Source organism: Cetorhinus maximus, unplaced genomic scaffold (genome assembly GCF_964194155.1).
Source record: "Cetorhinus maximus unplaced genomic scaffold, sCetMax3.hap1.1 HAP1_SCAFFOLD_1986, whole genome shotgun sequence".
Classification (NCBI taxonomy): domain Eukaryota; kingdom Metazoa; phylum Chordata; class Chondrichthyes; order Lamniformes; family Cetorhinidae; genus Cetorhinus; species Cetorhinus maximus.
The window spans coordinates 1-16,326 of NW_027597926.1; the positions used below are offsets into that span (position 1 = coordinate 1).

The 16,326-nt window shown below is 70.2% G+C and overlaps 1 protein-coding gene across 1 annotated transcript in view; it reads right to left on the minus strand.

Moving 5' to 3' along the window:
- Positions 1–315: 315 nt before the first annotated feature.
- LOC144676837 (uncharacterized) overlaps positions 316–16,326 on the minus strand; it is a gene marked incomplete at both ends in the record, with an annotated part of 45,048 nt that continues 29,037 nt past the window's right edge. The window contains 31 exon segments of the mRNA XM_078537158.1: positions 316–712; positions 829–1,504; positions 1,548–1,904; positions 2,061–2,177; positions 3,284–3,324; positions 3,811–3,885; positions 4,022–4,125; positions 4,270–4,484; positions 4,487–4,699; positions 6,044–6,138; positions 6,200–6,976; positions 7,133–7,411; positions 7,456–7,572; positions 7,625–7,829; positions 7,926–8,341; positions 8,672–8,831; positions 8,867–9,040; positions 9,043–9,301; positions 9,351–9,434; positions 9,500–9,527; positions 10,056–10,246; positions 10,562–11,188; positions 11,422–11,965; positions 11,997–12,163; positions 12,355–12,497; positions 13,798–13,808; positions 14,372–14,645; positions 14,648–14,909; positions 15,059–15,069; positions 15,341–15,530; positions 15,680–16,021. Coding sequence (XP_078393284.1) covers positions 316–712; positions 829–1,504; positions 1,548–1,904; positions 2,061–2,177; positions 3,284–3,324; positions 3,811–3,885; positions 4,022–4,125; positions 4,270–4,484; positions 4,487–4,699; positions 6,044–6,138; positions 6,200–6,976; positions 7,133–7,411; positions 7,456–7,572; positions 7,625–7,829; positions 7,926–8,341; positions 8,672–8,831; positions 8,867–9,040; positions 9,043–9,301; positions 9,351–9,434; positions 9,500–9,527; positions 10,056–10,246; positions 10,562–11,188; positions 11,422–11,965; positions 11,997–12,163; positions 12,355–12,497; positions 13,798–13,808; positions 14,372–14,645; positions 14,648–14,909; positions 15,059–15,069; positions 15,341–15,530; positions 15,680–16,021 — 7,551 coding nt within the window.

The following is a 16,326-nucleotide window of genomic DNA, read 5'->3' on the forward strand; positions in this document are numbered from 1 at the left end:
GGGGCTGAGGCTGTGGTTGTGACTGGTGGTGTGGCTGGGGCTGTGACTGGAGTTGGGGCTGAGGCTGTGGTTGTGACTGGTGGTGTGGCTGGGGCTGTGACTGGAGTTGGGGCTGAGGCTGTGGTTGTGACAGGTTTGGGGCGGGGGCTGTTACTGGGGTTGAGGCTGTGACTGGTGCAGGGGCTGGGGCTGGGGCTGGTGCAGGGGCTGGGGCTGGGGATGGAGCTGGGACTGGGGCTGGGGGCTGGGACTGGGGCTGGAGCTGTGAATGGGGCTGCGACTGGGTCTGGGGCTGGGCTTTGACTGGGCCTGGGCCTGGGGCTGGGGCTGGGGCTGGGGCTGGGGCTGGGTCTGTGACTGAGGCTGGGGCTGGGGCTTGTGCTGTGTCTGGGGCTAGTGCTAGGGCTGTGACTGGGGCGGGGGCAGGGGCTGGGGCTGCGACTGGGGCTGGGGCTGGGGCTGGGGCTGGGGCAGGGGCTGGGGCTGCGACTGGGACTGGGGCTGGGGCTGGGGCTGCAGCTGCGTCAGGGGCTGTGGCTGGTGGTGTGACTGGGGATGGGGCTGGGGCTGGGGCTGTGACTGGGGCTGTTGCTGGTGGTGAGACTGGGGCTGGGGCTGGGGCTGGGGCTGGGGCTGATGCTGGGGCTGATGCTGGGGCTGGGGCTGGGGCTGGGGCTGGGGCTGGGGCTGGGGCTGGGGGCTGGGGCTGGGGCTGGGGCTGGGGCTGGGGCTGTGACTGGGGCTGGAGCTGTGACTAGAGCTGGGGCTGGGGCTGTGTCTGGGGATGTGACTGGGTCTGGGGATGGGGCTGGGGATTGGGCACGTGACTGGGGCTAGGGATGGGCCTGGTGCTGTTACTGTGGCTGGGGCTGTTACTGTGGCTGTGAAAGGGTCTTAAGCTGCGTCTGGGGCTGCGAGTGGGGCAGGGGCTGCGACTGGGGATGTGACTGGGGATGTGACTGGGGCTGGGGTTGGGGCTGGGGCTGGAGCTGGAGCTGGAGCTGGAGCTGGGGCTGGAGCTGGAGCTGGGGCTGAGGTTGGGGTTGGGGCTGAGGCTGGAGCTGAGACTGGGGCTGGAGCTGAGACTGGGGCTGGAGCTGGGGCTGGGGCTGGGGCTGAGACTGGGGCTGGTGGTGTGACTGGGGTTGGGGACAAGGCTGCGACTGGGGCTGCGGCTGTGAATGGGGCGGGGGCTGGTGGTGAGACTGGGGCTGGGGCTGGGGTTGGGGCTGGAGCTGGGGCTGGGGCTGTGACAGGGGCTGTTGCTGGTGGTGTGACTGGGGATGGGGCTGTGGTTGTGACTTAGGCTGTGACTGGGGCTGTGGCTGGTGGTGTGGCTGGGGCTGTGACTGGAGTTGGGGCTGTGACTGGGGCTGAGGCTGTGGTTGTGACTGGGGTTGGGTCGGGGGCTGTTACTGGGGCTGAGGCTGTGACTGGTGCAGGGGCTGGGGCTGGGGCTGGGGTTGGAGCTGGGGCTGTGACTGGGGCTGTGACTGGGGCTGGGCTTTGACTGGGCCTGGGGCTGGGGCTGGTGCTGGGGCTGGGACTGGGGTTGGGCTGTGACTGGGCCTGTGAATGGGACGGGGGCTGTGACTGGGGATGGGGCTGGGGCTGTGGCTGGGGCTGTGGCTGGGGCTGTGACTGGGGCTGGGGCTGGGGCTGGGGCTGGGGTTGGGGTTGGGGGTGTGAATGGGGCTGTGGCTGTGACTGGGGCTGTGACTAGAGCTGGGGCTGTGACCTGGGCTGTGACCGGGGCTGGGGCTGGGGCTGGGGCTGGGGCTGGGGCTGGGATTGAGGCTGGGGCTAGGGCTGGGACTGAGGCTGGGGCTGGGGCTGGGGCTGGGGCTGGGACTGGGGTTGGAGCTGGGGCTGTGACTGGGGCTGGGACTGGGGCTGGGCTTTGACTGGGCATGGGGCTGGGGCTGGGGCTGGGGCTGGGGTTGGGCTGTGACTGGGCCTGTGAATGGGACGGGGGCTGTGGCTGGGGCTGTGGCTGTGGCTGGGGCTGGGGCTGGGGCTGGGGCTGGGGTTGGGGCTGGGGGTGTGAATGGGGCTGTGACTAGAGCTGGGGCTGGGGCTGGGGCTGGACTGGGGCTGTGACTGGGGCTGGGGCTGGGGTTGGGGCTGTGAATGGGGCGGGGGCTGGTGGTGAGACTGGAGCTGGTGGTGAGACTGGGGCTGGGGCTGGGGCTAAGGCTGTGGCTGTGGCTGTGAATGGGGCGGGGGCTGGTGGTGAGACTGGAGCTGGTGGTGAGACTGGGGCTGTGGCTGTGAATGGGGCGGGGGCTGGTGGTGAGACTGGGGCTGGTGGTGAGACTGGGGGTGGGGCTGGTGGTAAGACTGGGGCTGGGGCTGCGGCTGGGGCTGTGACAGGGGCTGTTGCTGGTGGTGTGACTGGGGATGGGGCTGTGGTTGTGACTTGGGCTGCGACTTGGTCTGTGGCTGGTGGTGTGGCTGGGGCTGTTACTGGGGCTGTGACTGGAGTTGGGGGTTGGGGATGGGGCTGTGACTGGGGCTGAGGCTGTGGTTGTGACTGGGGTTGGGTCGGGGGCTGTTACTGGGGCAGAGGCTGTGAATGGTGCAGGGGCTGAGGCTGTGAAAGGTGCAGGGGCTGGGGCTGGGAATGGTGCAGGGGCTGGGGCTAGTGCAGGGGCTGGAGAAGGGGCTGTGACTGGGGCCTGGGGTTGGAGCTGGGCCTGGGGTTGGAGCTGGGGCTGTGACTGGGGCTGGGGCTGGGGCTGGGGCTGTGACTGAGGCTGTGGCTGGGGCTGGGGCTTGTGCTGTGTCTGGGGCTAGTGCTAGGGTTGTGACTGGGGCTGTGAATGGGGCGGGGGCTGGGGCTGGGGCTGGGGCTGGGGCTGGGGCTGGGGCTGGGGCTGGGGCTGTGGGTGTGACTGGAGCTGGGGCTGGGGCTGGGGCTGGGGCTGGGGCTGGGGCTGGGGCTGGGGCTGGGGCTGAGGCAGGGGCTGGGGCTGTGGCAGGGGCTGGGGCAGGGGCTGGGGCAGGGGCTGGGGTTGGGGCTGTGACCTGGGCTGGGGCTGGGGCAGGGGCAGGGGCAGGGGCTGGGGCTGGGGCTGGGGCCGGGGCTGGGGCTGTGGCCGGGGCAGGGGCTGGGGCTGGGGCTGCGACTGGGGATGTGGCTGTGAATGGTGTGGGGGCTGCAGCTGCGTCAGGGGCTGGGGTTGTGGCTGTGACTGGGGCTGTGGCTGGTGGTGTGACTGGGGATGGGGCAGGGGTTGGGGATGGGGCAGGGGTTGGAGCTGGGGCTGTGACGGGCTGTTACTGGGGCTTTGACTGGATTTGGGGTTGGGGATGGGGCGGGGGCTATTACTGGGGCTGAGGCTGTGGTTGTGACTGGGGCTGGGGCTGTGACTGCGGCTGGGGTTGGGGCTATGGCTGGGGCAGGGGCAGTGGCTGTGAATGGGGCGGGGGCGGGGGTTGGCCTTGAGACTGGTGCTGGTGGTGTGACTGGGGCAGGGGCAGGGGCAGGGGCTGGGGCTAGGACTGGGGCTGTGGCTGTGATTGGGGCGGGGGCTGGTGGTGAGACTGGGGCTGGGGCTGGGCTGCGACTCGGGCTGGAGCTGGGGCTGTGACAGGGGCTGTTGCTGGTGGTGTGACTGGGGATGGGGCTGTGGTTGTGACTTGGGCTGTGACTGGGGCTGTGGCTGGTGGTGTGGCTGGTGGTGTGGCTGGGGCTGTTACTGGGGCTGTGACTGGAGTTGGGGTTGGGGATGGGGTTGTGACTGGGGCTGAAGCTGTGGTTGTGACTGGGGTTGGGTCGGGGGCTGTTACTGGGGCAGAGGCTGTGACTGGTGCAGGGGCTGGGGCTGTGACTGGGCCTGGGGCTGGGCCTGGGGTTTGGGCTGGGACTGTGACTGGGGCTGGAGCTGTGAATGGGGCTGTGACTGGGGCTGGGTCTGGGGCTGGGTTTTGACTGGGCCTGGGGCTGGGGCTGTGACTGGGGCTGGGGCTGGAGCTGGAGCTGGGGCTGGGTCTGGGGCTGGGCTTTGACTGAGTCTGAGACTGGGGCTGGGGCTGCGGCTGGAGCTGGGGCTGGGGCTGTGACTGTGACTTGGGCTGCGACTTGGTCTGTGGCTGGTGGTGTGGCTGGGGCTGTTACTGGGGCTGTGACTGGAGTTGGGGTTGGGGATGGGGCTGTGACAGGGGCTGAGGCTGTGGTTGTGACTGGGGTTGGGTCGGGGGCTGTTACTGGGGCAGAGGCTGTGAATGGTGCAGGGGCTGAGGCTGTGAATGGTGCAGGGGCTGGGCCTGGGAATGGTGCAGGGGCTGGGGCTGGGGCTAGTGCAGGGGCTGGGGCTGGGGCTAGTGCAGGGGCTGGAGCTGGGGCTGTGACTGGGCCTGGGGCTGGGCCTGGGGTTGGAGCTGGGCCTGGAGCTGGGGCTGTGACTGGGGCTGTGACTGGGGCTGGGGCTGTGACTGGGGCTGGGGCTGGGGCTGGGACTGGGGCTGTGGCTGGGGCTGGGTCTGGGCTTCGACTGGGCCTGGGGCTGTGACTGGGGCTGTGACTGGGGCTGGGGCTGGGGCTGTGACTGAGGCTGGGGCTGGGGCTGGGGCTTGTGCTGTGGCTGGGGCTAGTGCTAGGGCTGTGACTGGGGCTGTGAATGGGGTGGGGGCTGCAACTGTAGCAGGGGCTGGGGCTGGGGCTGGGGCTGGAGCTGGGGTTGGGCTGTAACTGGGCCTGTGGGTGGTGGTGTGGCTGGGGCTGGGGCTGGGGCTGGGGCTGAGGCTGTGGTTGTGACTGGGGTTGGGTCGGGGGCTGTGACAGGGGCTGTTGCTGGTGGTGTGACTGGGGATGGGGCTGTGGTTGTGACTTGGGCTGTGACTGGGGGTGTGGCTGGGGCTGTTACTGGGGCTGTGACTGGAGTTGGGGATGGGGCTGTGACTGGGGCTGAGGCTGTGGTTGTGACTGGGGTTGGGTCGGGGGCTGTTACTGGGGCAGAGGCTGTGAATGGTGCAGGGGCTGGGGCTGGGGCTGGGGCAGGGGCTGGTGCAGGGGCTGGAGCTGGGCCTGGGGTTGGAGCTGGGGCTGTGACTGGGACTGGGGCTGGGGCTGGGTCTGGGCTTTGACTGGGCCTGGGGCTGGGGCTGGGTCTGGGCTTTGACTGGGCCTGGGGCTGGGGCTGTGACTGAGGCTGTGGCTTGTGCTGTGACTGGGGCTGTGAATGGGGCTTGTGCTGTGAATGGGGCGGGGGCTGCAACTGTAGCAGGGGCTGGGGCTGTGGCTGGGGCTGGGGCTGGAGCTGGGGTTGGGCTGTAACTGGGCCTGTGGGTGGTGGTGTGACTGGGGCTGGGTTTGGGGCTGGGGCTGGGGCTGGGGCTGGGGCTGGGGCTGTGACTGACGCTGGGGCTGTGGGTGTGAATGGGGCTGTGGCTGTGACTGGGCATGTGACTAGAGCTGTGGCTGGAGCTGGGGCTGGGGCTGGAGCTGGAGCTGGAGCTGGGGCTGGGGCTGGGGCTGGGGCTGGGGCTGGGGCTGGGGCTGGGGCTGGGGCTGGGGCTGGGGCTGGGGCTGGGGCTGGGGCTGGGGCTGTGGCTGGGGCAGGGGCTGTGGCTGGGGCAGGGGCTGGGGCAGGGGTTGTGGCTGGGGCTGGGGCAGGGGTTGGGGTTGGGGCTGAGGCTGGAGCTGAGACTGGGGCTGGAGCTGTGGTTGTGACTGGGGTTGGGTCGGGGGCTGTTACTGGGGCTGAGGCTGTGACTGGTGCAGGGGTTGGGGCTGGGGTTGGGGCTGGGGCTGGGGCTGGGGCTGGGGTTGGGGGTGGGGGTGGGGCTGGGGCTGGGGCTGGGGTTGGGGTTGGGGTTGGGGCTGGGGCTGGGGCTGGGGCTGGGGCTGGGGCTGACGCTGGGGCTGGGGGTGTGAATGGGGCTGGGGTTGGGCTGTGACTGGGCCTGTGGTTGGTGGTGTGACTGGGGCTGTGGTTGGTGGTGTGACTGGGGCTGGGGCTGGGGCTGACGCTGGGGCTGGGGGTGTGAATGGGGCTGGGGCTGGGGTTGGGCTGGGGCTGGGGTTGGGCTGTGACTGGGCTTGTGGTTGGTGGTGTGGCTGGGGCTGGGGCTGGGGCTGGGGCTGGGGCTGGGGCTGGGGCTGGGGCTGGGGCTGGGGCTGGGGCTGGGGCTGGACTGGGGCTGTGAATGGGGCGGGGGCTGCAACTGTGGCAGGGGCTGGGGCTGTGGCTGTGACTGGGGCTGGAGCTGGGGTTGGGCTGTGACTGGGCCTGTGGCTGGTGGTGTGGCTGGTGGTGTGGCTGGTGGTGTGGCTGGGGCTGGGGCTGGGGCTGGGGCTGGGGCTGTGAATGGGGCTGGGGCTGTGAATGGGGCTGGGGCTGGGGCTGGGGGTGTGAATGGGGCTGGGGCTGTGACCTGGGCTGTGACTGGAGCTGGGGCAGGGGCTGGGGCAGGGGCTGGGGCTGGGGCAGGGGCAGGGGCTGTGGCTGTGATTGGGGCGGGGGCTGGTGGTGGGGCTGGGGCTGGGGCTGTGACTGGGGCTGGGGCTGAGGCTAGGGCTGCGACTGGGGCTGTGGCTGTGAATGGTGCGGGGGATGGTGGTGAGACTGGGGCTGGGGCTGGGGCTGGGGCTGGGGCTGGGGCTGGGGCTGGGGCTGGGGCTGGGGCTGGGGCTGGGGCTGGGGCTGGGGCTGGAGTTGGGGTTGGGGGTGGGGCTGTGACTGGGGCCGAGGCTGTGGTTGTGACTGGGGTTGGGTCGGGGGCTGTTACTGGGGCTGTTGCTGGTGGTGTGACTGGGGATGGGGCTGTGGTTGTGACTTGGGCTGTGACTGGGACTGTGGCTGGTGGTGTGGCTGTGGCTGTGACTGGGCCTGGGGCTGCGCCTGGGGTTGGAGCTGGGGCTGTGACTGGGGCTGGGACTGGGACTGGGGCTGGGGCTGGGGCTGGGGCTGGGGCTGTGACTTGGGCTGGGGCTGGGGCTGGGCTTTGACTGGGCCTGGGGCTGGGGCTGGGGCTGTGACTGGGGCTGTGACTGGGGCTGTGACTGGGGCTGTGACTGGGGCTGGGGCTGTGACTGGTGCTGGGGCTGGGACTGGGGTTGGGCTGTGACTGGGCCTGTGAATGGGGCGGGGGCTGCAACTGTAGCAGGGGCTGTGGCTGTGACTGGGACTGGGACTGGGGCTGGAGCTGGGGTTGGGCTGTGACTGGGCTTGTGGCTGGTGGTGTGACTGGGGCTGGGGCTGTGACTGGGGCTGGGGTTGGGGCTGGGGTTGGGGCTGTGACTGGGGCTGGGGTTGGGCTTGGGGCTGGGGTTGGGGCTGGGGTTGGGGTTGGGGCTGGGGTTGGGGTTGGGGCTGGGGTTGGGGTTGGGGCTGGGGCTGGGGCTGGGGCTGGGGTTGGGGCTGGGGCTGGGACTGGGGCTAGGGCTGGGGCTGCGACTGGGGCTGGGCTTTGAATGGGGCTGGGGCTGGGGCTTGTGCTGTGAATGGGGCGGGGGCTGCAACTGTGGCAGGGGCAGGGGCTGGGGCTGGGGCTGCAACTGTGGCAGGGGCTGGGACTGGGACTGGGGCTGGGGCTGAGGCTGAGGCTGGGGCTGGAGCTGGGGTTGGGCTGTGACTGGGCCTGTAGCTGGGGTTGGGCTGTGACTGGGCCTGTAGCTGGTGGTGTGGCTGGGGCTGGGGCGGGGGCAGGGGCTGGGGCTGGGGCGGGGGCGGGGGCAGGGGCTGGGGCGGGGGCAGGGGCGGGGGCAGGGGCGGGGGCAGGGGCAGGGGCAGGGGCAGGGGCTGGGGCTGGGGCAGGGGCTGGGGCTGGGGCAGGGGCTGGGGCTGGGGCGGGGGCTGTGAATGGGGCGGGAGCGGGGGCTGGGGCTGTGACTGGAGTTGGGGATGGGGCTGTGACTGGTGGTGTGGCTGGGGCTGTTACTGGGGCTGTGACTGGAGTTGGGGTTGGGGCTGTGACTGGGCCTGTGAATGGGACGGGGGCTGTGGCTGGGGCTGTGACTGGGGCTGTGGCTGAGGCTGGGGTTGGGGTTAGGGGTGTGAATGGGGCTGTGGCTGTGACTGGGGCTGTGACTAGAGCTGGGGCTGTGGCTGGGGCTGGGGCTGGGGCTGGGGCTGGGACTGGGGCTGGGGCTGGGGCTGGGGCTGGGGCTGGGGCTGTGACTGGGGATGGGGCTGGGGCTGGGGCTGGGGCTGTGAATGGGGCGGGGGCTGGTGGTGAGACTGGGGCTGGTGGTGAGACTGGGGCTGGGGCTGGGGCTAAGGCTGTGGCTGTGGCTGTGAATGGGGCGGGGGCTGGTGGTGAGACTGGGGCTGGTGGTGAGACTGGGGCTGGGGCTGGTGGTGAGACTGGGGCTGGGGCTGCGGCTGGGGCTGGGGCTGTGACAGGGGCTGTTGCTGGTGGTGTGACTGGGGATGGGGCTGTGGTTGTGACTTGGGCTGCGACTTGGTCTGTGGCTGGTGGTGTGGCTGGGGCTGTTACTGGGGCTGTGACTGGGGCTGAGGCTGTGAATGGTGCAGGGGCTGGGGCTGGGAATGGTGCAGGGGCTGGGGCTAGTGCGGGGGCTGGAGCTGGGGCTGTGACTGGGCCTGGGGTTGGAGCTGGGGCTGTGACTGGGGCTGGGGCTGGCGCTGTGACTGAGGCTGTGGCTGGGGCTGGGGCTTGTGCTGTGTCTGGGGCTAGTGCTAGGGTTGTGACTGGGGCTGTGAATGGGGCGGGGGCTGTGACTGGGGCTGGGGCTGGGGCTGTGACTGAGGCTGTGGCTGGGGCTGGGGCTTGTGCTGTGTCTGGGGCTAGTGCTAGGGTTGTGACTGGGGCTGTGAATGGGGCGGGGGCTGCAACTGTAGCAGGGGCTGGGGCTGTGGCTGTGGCTGGGGCTGGAGCTGGGGTTGGGCTGTAACTGGGCCTGTGGGTGGTGGTGTGACTGGGGCTGGGTTTGGGGCTGGGTTTGGGGCTGGGGCTGGGGCTGTGGGTGTGACTGGAGCTGGGGCTGTGACTGGGGCTGGGGCTGTGACTGGGGATGGGGCTGTGGCTGGGGCAGGGGCTGTGGCTGGGGCTGGGGCAGGGGCTGGGGCAGGGGCTGGGGCAGGGGCAGGGCAGGGGCAGGGGCAGGGGCAGGGGCAGGGGCTGTGGCTGGGGCAGGGGCTGTGGCCGGGGCTGGGGCTGGGGCCGGGGCAGGGGCTGGGGCCGGGGCTGCGACTGGGGATGTGGCTGTGAATGGGGTGGGGGATGTGGCTGTGAATGGGGTGGGGGCTGCAGCTGCGTCAGGGGCTGGGGTTGTGGCTGTGACTGGGGATGGGGCAGGGGCTGGAGCTGGGGCTGTGACGGGCTGTTACTGGAGCTTTGACTGGATTTGGGGTTGGGGTTGGGGATGGGGCGGGGGCTATTACTGGGGCTGAGGCTGTGGTTGTGACTGGGGCTGGGGCTGTGACTGCGGCTGGGGTTGGGGCTATGGCTGGGGCAGGGGCAGGGGCAGTGGCTGTGAATGGGGCGGGGGCGGGGGCGGGGGTTGGCCTGAGACTGGTGCTGGTGGTGTGACTGGGGCTGGGGCAGGGGCAGGGGCTGGGGCTAGGACTGGGGCTGTGGCTGTGATTGGGGCGGGGGCTGGTGGTGAGACTGGGGCTGGGGCTGGGGCTGCGACTCGGGCTGGAGCTGGGGCTGGGGCTGTGACAGGGGCTGTTGCTGGTGGTGTGACTGGGGATGGGGCTGTGACAGGGGCTGTTGCTGGTGGTGTGACTGGGGATGGGGCTGTGGTTGTGACTTGGGCTGTGACTGGGGCTGTGGCTGGTGGTGTGGCTGGGGCTGTTACTGGGGCTGTGACTGGAGTTGGGGTTGGGGATGGGGTTGTGACTGGGGCTGAAGCTGTGGTTGTGACTGGGGTTGGGTCGGGGGCTGTTACTGGGGCAGAGGCTGTGACTGGTGCAGGGGCTGGGGCTGTGACTGGGCCTGGGGCTGGGCCTGGGGTTTGGGCTGGGACTGTGACTGGGGCTGGAGCTGTGAATGGGGCTGGGGCTGGGCTTTGACTGGGGCTGGGGCTGTGATTGGGGCTGGAGCTGGGGCTGGGTCTGGGGCTGGGCTTTGACTGAGTCTGTGACTGGGGCTGGGGCTTGTGCTGTGTCTGGGGCTAGTGCTAGGGCTGCGACTGGGGCTGTGAATGGGGCGGGGGCTGCAACTGTAGCAGGGGCTGTGGCTGTGACTGGGGCTGGGGCTGGGGCTGGGGCTGGAGCTGGGGCTGTGGCTGTGACTGGGGCTGGGGCAGGGGCTGTGGCTGGGGCCGGGGCAGGGGCTGGGGCTGCGACTGGGGATGTGGCTGTGAATGGGGTGGGGGCTGCAGCTGCGTCAGGGGCTGGGGTTGTGGCTGTGACTGGGGCTGTGGCTGGTGGTGTGACTGGGGATGGGGCAGGGGTTGGAGCTGGGGCTGTGACGGGCTGTTACTGGGGTTTTGACTGGATTTGGGGTTGGGGATGGGGCGGGGGCTATTACTGGGGCTGAGGCTGTGGTTGTGACTGGGGCTGGGGCTGTGACTGCGGCTGGGGTTGGGGCTATGGCTGGGGCAGGGGCAGTGGCTGTGAATGGGGCGGGGGCGGGGGCGGGGGTTGGCCTGAGACTGGTGCTGGTGGTGTGACTGGGGCAGGGGCAGGGGCTGGGGCTAGGACTGGGGCTGTGGCTATGATTGGGGCGGGGGCTGGTGGTGAGACTGGGGCTGGGGCTGGGGCTGGGGCTGTGACTCGGGCTGGAGCTGGGGCTGGAGCTGGGGCTGTGACAGGGGCTGTTGCTGGTGGTGTGACTGGGGATGGGGCTGTGGTTGTGACTTGGGCTGTGACTGGGGCTGTGGCTGGGGCTGTTACTGGGGCTGTGACTGGAGTTGGGGTTGGGGATGGGGCTGTGACTGGGGCTGAAGCTGTGGTTGTGACTGGGGTTGGGTCGGGGGCTGTTACTGGGGCTGGGGCTGTGACTGGGCCTGGGGCTGGGCCTGGGGTTTGGGCTGGGACTGTGACTGGGGCTGGAGCTGGGTCTGGGGCTGGGCTTTGACTGGGCCTGGGGCTGGGGCTGGGCTTTGACTGGGCCTGGGGCTGGGGCTGGGCTTTGACTGGGCCTGGGGCTGGGGCTGTGACTGGGGCTGGAGCTGGGGCTGGGACTGGGGCTGGGACTGGAGCTGGGGCTGGGGCTGGGACTGGGGCTGTGAATGGGGCTGGGACTGGGGCTGTGAATGGGGCTGGGTCTGGGTCTGGGCTTTGACTGAGTCTGTGACTGGGGCTGGGGCTTGTGCTGTGTCTGGGGCTAGTGCTAGGGCTGCGACTGGGGCTGTGAATGGGGCGGGGGCTGCAACTGTAGCAGGGGCTGTGGCTGTGACTGGGGCTGGGGCTGGGGCTGGAGCTGGGGCTGTGGCTGGGGCTGGGGCTGGAGCTGGGGTTGGGCTGTGACTGGGCCTGTGGCTGCTGGTGTGACTGGGGCTGTGGCCTGGGGCTGGGGCTGTGACTGGGGCTGTGACTAGAGCTGGGGCTGTGACCGGGGCTGTGACTGGAGCTGGGGCTGGGGCTGGAGCTGGGGCTGGGGCTGGAGCTGGGGCTGGGGCTGGGGCTGGGGCAGGGGATGGGACTCGGGCTGGGGTTGGGGCTGGAGCTGGGGCTGGGGCTGTGACAGGGGCTGTTGCTGGTGGTGTGACTGGGGATGGGGCTGTGGTTGTGACTTGGGCTGTGACTGGGGCTGTGGCTGGTGGTGTGGCTGGGGCTGTTACTGGGGCTGTGACAGGGGCTGTGGCTGGGGCAGGGGCTGTGGCTGGGGCTGGGGCTGGGACTGGGGCTGTGACCTGGGCTGGGGCTGGGACTGGGACTGGGGCTGTGACCTGGGCTGGGGCTGTGGCTGGGGCCGGGGCTGGGGCTGCGACTGGGGTTGTGGCTGTGACTGGGGATGGGGCAGGGGCTGGAGCTGGGGCTGTGACGGGCTGTTACTGGAGCTTTGACTGGATTTGGGGTTGGGGTTGGGGTTGGGGATGGGGCGGGGGCTATTACTGGGGCTGAGGCTGTGGTTGTGACTGGGGCTGGGGCTGTGACTGCGGCTGGGGTTGGGGCTATGGCTGGGGCTGGGGCTGGGGCAGGGGCTGCGACTGGTGCTGTGGCTGTGAATGGGGCTGAGGCTGTGACTGGTGCAGGGGCTGGGGCTGGGGCTGGGGCTGGGGCTGGGGTTGGAGCTGGGGCTGTGACTGGGGCTGGGACTGGGGCTGGGCTTTGACTGGGCCTGGGGCTGGGGCTGGGTCTGTGACTGGGGCTGGTGCTGGGGCTGGGACTGGGGTTGGGCTGTGACTGGGCCTGTGAATGGGACGGGGGCTGTGGCTGGGGCTGGGGCTGGGGCTGGGGCTGGGGTTGGGGGTGTGAATGGGGCTGTGGCTGTGACCTGGGGCTGGGGCTGGGGCTGGGGCTGGAGCTGGAGCTGGAGCTGGAGCTGGAGCTGGAGCTGGGGCTGGGGCTGGGACTGGGGCTGGGGCTGGGACTGGGGCTGGGGCTGGGGCTGGGGCTGGGACTGGAGCTGGAGCTGGAGCTGGGGCTGGGGCTGGGGCTGTGAATGGGGCGGGGGCTGGTGGTGAGACTGGGGCTGGTGGTGAGACTGGGGCTGGGGCTGGGGCTAAGGCTGTGGCTGTGGCTGTGAATGGGGCGGGGGCTGGTGGTGAGACTGGGGCTGGTGGTGAGACTGGGGCTGGTGGTGAGACTGGGGCTGGGGCTGGTGGTGAGACTGGGGCTGGGGCTGGTGGTGAGACTGGGGCTGGGGCTGCGGCTGGAGCTGGGGCTGGGGCTGTGACAGGGGCTGTTGCTGGTGGTGTGACTGGGGATGGGGCTGTGGTTGTGACTTGGGCTGCGACTTGGTCTGTGGCTGGTGGTGTGGCTGGGGCTGTTACTGGGGCTGTGACTGGAGTTGGGGTTGGGGATGGGGCTGTGACTGGGGCTGAGGCTGTGGTTGTGACCGGGGTTGGGTCGGGGGCTGTTACTGGGGCAGAGGCTGTGAATGGTGCAGGGGCTGAGGCTGTGAATGGTGCAGGGGCTGGGGCTGGGAATGGTGCAGGGGCTGGGGCTAGTGCAGGGGCTGGAGCTGGGGCTGTGACTGGGGCTGGGTCTGGGCTTCGACTGGGGCTGTGGCTGGGGCTGGGGCTGGGGCTGGGGCTGGGGCTGGGGCTGTGACTGGGGCTGGGGCTAGTGCTAGGGTTGTGACTGGGGCTGTGAATGGGGCGGGGGCTGCAACTGTAGCAGGGGCTGGGGCTGTGGCTGTGGCTGGGGCTGGAGCTGGGGTTGGGCTGTAACTGGGCCTGTGGGTGGTGGTGTGGCTGGGTTTGGGGCTGGGGCTGGGGCTGGGGCTGGGGCTGAGGCTGTGACTGACGCTGGGGCTGTGGGTGTGACTGGAGCTGGGGCTGGGGCTGGGGCTGGGGATGGGGCTGGGGATGGGGCTGTGGCAGGGGATGGGGCTGTGACTGGGGATGGGGCTGTGGCTGGGGCAGGGGCTGTGGCTGGGGCTGTGGCTGGGGCTGTGGCTGGGGCTGGGGCAGGGGCTGGGGCAGGGGCTGGGGTTGGGGCTGTGACCTGGGCTGGGGCTGTGACCTAGGCTGGGGCTGTGACCTAGGCTGGGGCTGGGGCAGGGGCAGGGGCTGTGGCTGGGGCAGGGGCTGTGGCTGGGGCAGGGGCTGTGGCTGTGGCTGGGGCAGGGGCTGGGGCAGGGGCTGGGGCAGGGGCTGGGGCCGTGAATGGGGTGGGGGCTGCAGCTGCGTCAGGGGCTGGGGTTGTGGCTGTGACTGGGGCTGTGGCTGGGGATGGGGCAGGGGTTGGAGCTGGGGCTGTGACGGGCTGTTACTGGGGCTTTGACTGGATTTGGGGTTGGGGATGGGGCGGGGGCTATTACTGGGGCTGAGGCTGTGGTTGTGACTGGGGCTGGGGCTGGGGCTGTGACTGCGGCTGGGGTTGGGGCTATGGCTGGGGCAGGGGCAGTGGCTGTGAATGGGCGGGGGCGGGGGCGGGGGCGGGGGTTGGCCTGAGACTGGTGCTGGTGGTGTGACTGGGGCAGGGGCAGGGGCTGGGGCTAGGACTGGGGCTGTGGCTGTGATTGGGGCGGGGGCTGGTGGTGAGACTGGGGCTGGGGCTGCGACTCGGGCTGGAGCTGAAGCTGGGGCTGGAGCTGGGGCTGGGGCTGTGACAGGGGCTGTTGCTGGTGGTGTGACTGGGGATGGGGCTGTGGTTGTGACTTGGGCTGTGACTGGGGCTGTGGCTGGTGGTGTGGCTGGTGGTGTGGCTGGTGGTGTGGCTGGGGCTGTGACTGGAGTTGGGGTTGGGCATGGGGCTGTGACTGGGGCTGAAGCTGTGGTTGTGACTGGGGTTGGGTCGGGGGCTGTTACTGGGGCAGAGGCTGTGACTGGTGCAGGGGCTGGGGCTGTGACTGGGCCTGGGGCTGGGCCTGGGGTTTGGGCTGGGACTGTGACTGGGGCTGGAGCTGTGAATGGGGCTGGGGCTGGGGCTGGGGCTGGGGCTGGGACTGGGGCTGTGAATGGGGCTGCGACTGGGGCTGGGCCTGGGCCTGGGCCTGGGGCTGTGGCTGTGGCTGGGGCTGGGACTGGGGCTGGGGCTGGGGCTGGGGCTGGGGCTGGGGCTGGGGCTGGGACTGGGGCTGTGAATGGGGCTGCGACTGGGGCTGGGTCTGGGGCTGGGCTTTGACTGAGTCTGTGACTGGGGCTGGGGCTTGTGCTGTGTCTGGGGCTAGTGCTAGGGCTGCGACTGGGGCTGTGAATGGGGCGGGGGCTGCAACTGTAGCAGGGGCTGTGGCTGTGACTGGGGCTGGGGCTGGGGCTGGGGCTGGGGCTGGGGCTGGGGCAGGGGCTGGGGCTGTGGCTGGGGCAGGGGCTGTGGCTGGGGCCGGGGCTGTGGCCGGGGCAGGGGCAGGGGCTGGGGCTGGGGCTGCGACTGGGGATGTGGCTGTGAATGGGGTGGGGGCTGCAGCTGCGTCAGGGGCTGGGGTTGTGGCTGTGACTGGGGCTGTGGCTGGTGGTGTGACTGGGGATGTGGCTGGTGGTGTGACTGGGGATAGGGCAGGGGTTGGAGCTGGGGCTGTGACGGGCTGTTACTGGAGCTTTGACTGGATTTGGGGTTGGGGTTGGGGATGGGGCGGGGGCTATTACTGGGGCTGAGGCTGTGGTTGTGACTGGGGCTGGGGCTGTGACTGCGGCTGGGGTTGGGGCTATGGCTGGGGCAGGGGCAGGGGCAGTGGCTGTGAATGGGGCGGGGGCGGGGGCGGGGGTTGGCCTGAGACTGGTGCTGGTGGTGTGACTGGGGCAGGGGCTGGGGCTAGGACTGGGGCTGTGGCTGTGATTGGGGCGGGGGCTGGTGGTGAGACTGGGGCTGGGGCTGGGGCTGCGACTCGGGCTGGAGCTGGGGCTGGAGCTGGGACAGGGGCTGTTGCTGGTGGTGTGACTGGGGATGGGGCTGTGGTTGTGACTTGGGCTGTGACTGGGGCTGTGGCTGGTGGTGTGGCTGGGGCTGTTACTGGGGCTGTGACTGGAGTTGGGGTTGGGGATGGGGCTGTGACTGGGGCTGAAGCTGTGGTTGTGACTGGGGTTGGGTCGGGGACTGTTACTGGGGCAGAGGCTGTGACTGGTGCAGGGGCTGGGCCTGGGGTTTGGGCTGGGACTGTGACTGGGGCTGGAGCTGTGAATGGGGCTGTGACTGGGGCTGGGCTTTGACTGGGCCTGGGGCTGGGGCTGTGACTGGGGCTGGAGCTGGGGCTGGGACTGGGACTGGAGCTGGGGCTGGGGCTGGGACTGGGACTGGGGCTGTGAATGGGGCTGTGAATGGGGCTGGGGCTTGTGCTGTGTCTGGGGCTAGTGCTAGGGCTGCGACTGGGGCTGTGAATGGGGCGGGGGCTGCAACTGTAGCAGGGGCTGTGGCTGTGACTGGGGCTGGGGCTGGGGCTGGAGCTGGGGCTGTGGCTGTGACTGGGTCTGGGGCTGGAGCTGGGGTTGGGCTGTGACTGGGCCTGTGGCTGCTGGTGTGACTGGGGCTGTGGCCTGGGGCTGGGGCTGTGACTGGGGCTGTGGCCTGGGGCTGGGGCTGTGACTGGGGCTGTGACTAGAGCTGGGGCTGTGACCGGGGCTGTGACTGGAGCTGGGGCTGGGGCTGGGGCTGGGGCTGGGGCTGGGGCTGGAGCTGGGGCTGGAGCTGGGGCTGGGGCTGGGGCTGGACTGGGGCTGTGGCAGGGGATGGGGATGGGGTTGGGGCTGGGGCTGGGGCTGTGACAGGGGCTGTTGCTGGTGGTGTGAATGGGAATGGGGCTGTGGTTGTGACTTGGGCTGTGACTGGGGCTGTGGCTGGTGGTGTGGCTGGGGCTGTTACTGGG